The sequence below is a fragment of the Paramormyrops kingsleyae genome, chromosome 4 (genome assembly GCF_048594095.1).
Source record: "Paramormyrops kingsleyae isolate MSU_618 chromosome 4, PKINGS_0.4, whole genome shotgun sequence".
NCBI lineage: Eukaryota > Metazoa > Chordata > Actinopteri > Osteoglossiformes > Mormyridae > Paramormyrops > Paramormyrops kingsleyae.
In genome coordinates this window covers 41,115,644-41,120,564 of record NC_132800.1, presented here as the reverse complement: position 1 = coordinate 41,120,564, position 4,921 = coordinate 41,115,644, and the positions used below count along the sequence as shown (strand labels likewise).

The window sequence follows — 4,921 nt, the reverse complement described above, 5'->3', positions numbered from 1 at the left end:
GGGACCCTGAGCAGCGGCCCTGCTGGCCTGGTCCGTAATCCGTCCCTGATGTAAGGTTTATATGTCTATACGCGATTTAAAAGCATGATAAAAGCAAGTCTTTGTGAAGATTACGCAAACCTCTAGATAGCTTTTAGTGTGATGGTCACTGATAAATACTTCATAGAAAATAGTTACAATTGGTAAAACCGCAATTTTAAAGAACATTTCTGGAGAATAAATCTGGTTTTAACAAGTTGAACAATAACCGACTTCACTGATCTGGTTTAAATTATGCTGTTTGAAAAACATGTCTTATTTTCTTAGTGTTTAGTTTTGTTCTGTTTTGTTGTAGGTTATTATAATGGGAGAACACAGCCCTCTCCATATAATGGTCATTGCGGCATCCGTGCTTTTTTTTCTGGTAACTATAATATTTAACGGCCTCGCTGGCTCTGGCAGCAGAAGAGCTAGTATATGTCACTTTCCATGTCGAGACATCACATCCGGAAACGCAACTATCCTGAGAAATAAGACAAGAACAATTAGGCCTATTTACTTTTGGAAAACTGAAACCATTTTCTTGTTCTCTTGTCAAACAACACACAAAACTTATAAGCAATTCAGTGATTCCAGATTAAATCCAAGCTTCAATAATCATATGTTCAGATAAACAGTTTTGCCTTGCTGCTGATAATACATCTTGCATCTCCCTGTATTTCCCGCAGGGCCCTTTTCACAAAGTACAGGCAACGTGTCGGCTCAATATGACACGGAAATTACTCCGGCGGGATGGACTTTTTCTATCTGGGGCGTTATCTACGCTTGGCTGTCTGCAATGCTCATTTACATCTTGACTGGTTTTTGCAGAAGGTGTGTGGGTTTTCAGCTGCCTCTCATTACAAGATTTCACTGTATTAATATTATTAAAATTTAACAGTAGGGCAGATAGTCTTACATTTTATAATATTAGTCACTAGTTATTACTAGTGCACTTGGTTATTTTTATTTAGTTATTACTAACTATTAAGAGCAATGTGATTGAATTTTTTCCCTTAGGACTTCTTATGATTGGATGTACTGTAGTCCTGCAGTCTTGCCGTATGCCTTCTTCCTGTCATGTATGCTGAACATGAGTCTGAACGTCACATGGCTGTTCCTCTGGGACAGAGAGTAAGTGGCGTCCCATGTGTCAGGAAAAGATGCTTGTCGATATCAGCAGGCATGTTGCGACTGTCAGACTAATCAAAACAGGTGTTTTTTTCTTCTGAATTATCCATCAACCAACGTACAGTCTCAGGAGTGATTCGGGGCTAGATTTCACTGCATGGTGTTCATGTATCACTCTGCACGTGACAAATAAACTTCTTGAATCTTGAAACTTCCTGTTATTTGTGATATACACTACCCGGGCAAAAAAAAAAAAGTCGCCATTTGAATTTATATCAGCAAATACTTAAAAGCCAATGACTGGATCATTATTACAGCTCAGCTACATTATGCAGCAATAAAGTGAAGTCAGCTGAGTACCTGAATCTACTGAATGGCCAGGTTACACCTCCATCCATCAACAATGGATTTTTTTCTTCCCTGTTGGCATGGGCATATTCCAGGACAAGAATGCCAAGATTCATTGGGTTCGAATTGTCAAAGAGTGGTTCAGGAAGCATGAGGAATCATTTTCACGCATGACTTGCTCACCACAGAGTTGTGACCTTAACTTCATTGAAAGTCTTTGGGATGTGCTGAAGGAGGCTTTACGGAGTGGTTCAACTCACTTGTCAATACAGGATCTCGGTGAGAAATTAATGCAAATATGGATTAAAATAAAGGGTGAGATGTTGCTTAAGCCTGTGGAAACAATGCCATGACAAATGTGCACCATAATCAAAGCTAAAGGTGGTCCAATGAAAAATTCAAATGCCGACTTTTTTTTTGGCCGGGCAGTGTACATTCTAGTTAACATCCTATAACATAAATGAACGATCACTGTTGAAATCCTGGAATAATGTGTAGTATTTATATATTTTTTCTCTCAAAGGCAGATGATTGCTGCAGTAATAGTCCTGGCACTGATTGCTTTCACCAGCTATCTGATGATTCTCTTTTCCTGCCATGTCCTGTATTTGTACGGGGCCTGGCTTCACCTCCAGCACCCAGCGGACCTCTGGCTTGTTCGTGTGCTGGTTAGTATCGCCTATCCCACCATGAACCCGCAGCACCAGCAAGCTGACAAAATCACACAATCTGCTACGTTTATTCATGGGAGTTATCAACATAAATTTGAGATGAAAGTTAAATCCGTTTGGGCAAACGGAGGTACAATCCACGCTTTTTTTTTTATTCTAGTGGCAGTCATTAACTTCCATCCACTTATTTATTACAAAAAGCATCTCTGGTGGTCAGGCAGACAGGCATATGAATTAGCATGAAGTCTGTTTGGCATGACTTGCATTGGCTTTTTTACCCTCACTGGATTTCACAGCAGGTGGTTATCGCATTTTGCAGGTCCAGAATGGCATTGGTTTATATGCGACATGGACTACAGTAGCCACGCTGCTCAACTTCACTGTCGCATTACAGCACAACGCAGGCGTGTCTAAGTACGATGCAGCCACTGTGGCTCTGGTCCAACTCCTAGTAGAGGTCATCCTGTGGTAAGGGACGTGCTGTGAATATGTGTCTGGCCACTAGGGGGTTCCTGCTTTCTTTAGCCCCCGATCCCTGACATTTAAATTCATGCTGTGTTCCAGTGGGATGTTTAACAATGGCAAGGAATTGAGTTTGGGCACACTGTATTGTTACCATGGCAATTGATTTTCAAGTCCCGATACTAAAGCCGTTTCAGTTAATGAAACTCAGCTGGCCCTGATTGGGCTACTAAACTCATTAAAGGAGGTCTTAAGGAGGTCTTGGGAAGTCTCATATAAGCTCAGTTATATCCATTATGATATTTCACAATCACAATTTTTCCCTTTTTAGATCGGTTTTCATTTTTATCTTAGGCTGTTTGTATTTTACTTTCCTTAAGGGGCTCTTCCTCCTTGTGTTATATTTTTAAAAATTGTTAATAAATGTCAGCTATGCTATTTGTCACATTTCCTCCATGACGCAATATAAATCTTTCTTTTATTATTTTATTTATTTATTTTATTCATTATTTTATCATGCATTTAATTTTGTTGCCACACAATATATATACTTTCCCGGATGTGAACTAACACAGATTAATACAGTAGGTATCACTCTTTGCTAGTTTCGGGGCATTCTTGATGGGGACTTTGGTGTGACCGTGTCTAGCTTGAGAGGCCTACCATCATGGGGACTTTGGTGTGACCGTGTCCAGCTTGAGAGGCCTGCTATCATGGGGACTTTGGTGTGACCGTGTGCAGTTTGAGAGGCCTGCCATCATGTTTCCTACTGCAGGGTGGTCTTGGAGAACAAACAAACAACAAACAAATTTATTTTTGTATAGCGCATTATCACAACATTACATTGTCTCAAAGCGCTTTACAGCATCCCCACCCAAAGCCCCCAGTGAGTAAGCCATAGGCGAACCTCGTGCTAGAGACGCACCTACGATATCTCCTTATCATCTACCCCGTGGTTATCTTGGCTCTGATTGGCAGTCTGACCAAGGACTATGACGTGGTGTCTCCCAGCCGGAATAACATATTTACAGGTGAGCGTAACACTGAACTTAGACTGACATCTCAGATGTGTTTGTCTGAATTGTTTCTGTAATTTTATCTTGAAGATCATTTAACAACAAAAATCAAATGTGGTTGGAAATGTGAGTTGATGATTGATGCAGTAGAGTCCCTATAACTCAAACCAGATGAAATACGGTTATTAATATTGTTATTATGGAATCAATTTCTCTCTGACATAAAAAGTTTCCTCTTTGATATTTAGTGAGTAGTCATGTTCTATTTGTCCTTCCTCCTAGCGGCCCTGTTGGCCTTTGCCTGTGTGCTGTTTATTGTCCGAATCGGGCTGGTCGTCCGAGACATCAAAAGCAGCCCCTTTACCAAGGTGCCAACACAGAGGCTCCGATGTCACCAATGGATGTTGCCTGTGCACAAAAAATGCTCTTTATTTAAATACCAAATGTGGTTTCCCCCGTATCACGTGTTTTTGTTAAAACTCATGTCTACTGTTTTATGTTTCATAAAAACAAAACTTACCGTAACATCTAATCCCATGTCAGTGTACACAGGACTGTTGGCTGTTTCTCAGTGTCTATATAAATTTCTGTATGAATCTTATGGTGTGTTTAATGGAGTTTACATAATACACTAAAAGATAACCACTACAATAAAGCATTCCATATAATATGCATAATTTCAACCTTTGTAATGTTGATTTAAATGTTTATGTTATGAGTACATCGTATTTCATATCTTATTTTTGACTTCCAGCTAATTTGAACTATCAAAGAGAATATTGTGTAAGATTATTGAAGTTATCACTATCCTTTGTAAATAAATGCACAATTTATTAATATATGCATTATTGTAAGATATGGCCTTTCATAATTTGTACACCAAATTAAAAGTGGTTAAGTGGCTAAATCCATTTAATGTATCTGTCAATGACACTGGTTACATAAGCTGTGCATACAGTGTTCTATATTTCAATATGAAGATATCTGACCTTTATGTTTACTGCAGGGCTTACAGCTGTTTCTGTCATATATATTTGTGGCACCTGATATATTTGTGGCATATTTGAATATTTAAAGTGTGTCAAAATTAGATGATTTATTTATTTATTTATTAAAAATCTCTGAGTGAGTATTGAAAATGGGACAGGAAACCTTTGTGTTTCAGAAAGACAGGGGTGATATTAAAGCAGCTGTGTGTTGAAGTGCTTCGATTAAGGAGACTCCCTCTTTGTTAATAACAAAATACCCTAGGAAGTGCTTAGTGACTAGTATGAA

The 4,921-nt window shown here is 39.0% G+C and overlaps 1 protein-coding gene across 1 annotated transcript; it reads left to right on the top strand.

Annotated features, from left to right (window-relative positions):
* Window positions 1-370: 370 nt before the first annotated feature.
* LOC111858954 (uncharacterized) lies at window positions 371-4,409 on the top strand. The gene is made up of 9 exons (XM_023841196.2): window positions 371-441; window positions 706-852; window positions 1,039-1,152; window positions 2,021-2,165; window positions 2,488-2,636; window positions 3,280-3,355; window positions 3,532-3,661; window positions 3,929-4,014; window positions 4,401-4,409. The coding sequence occupies exons 1-9, from the start codon at window positions 371-373 to the stop codon at window positions 4,407-4,409; spliced, it is 927 nt and encodes a 308-aa protein (XP_023696964.2).
* The last annotated feature ends 512 nt before the right edge of the window (window positions 4,410-4,921 follow it).

Bases quoted from the DNA above. Each gene is read 5' to 3' on its own strand.
- LOC111858954 (XM_023841196.2), top strand. From the start codon at position 371: ATGGTCATTGCGGCATCCGTGCTTTTTTTTCTGGTAACTATAATATTT. The intron at 1,153-2,020 runs GTAAGTGGCGTC...TTTCTCTCAAAG, and splicing joins CTGTTCCTCTGGGACAGAGA to GCAGATGATTGCTGCAGTAA. The intron at 2,166-2,487 runs GTTAGTATCGCC...CGCATTTTGCAG, and splicing joins TCTGGCTTGTTCGTGTGCTG to GTCCAGAATGGCATTGGTTT.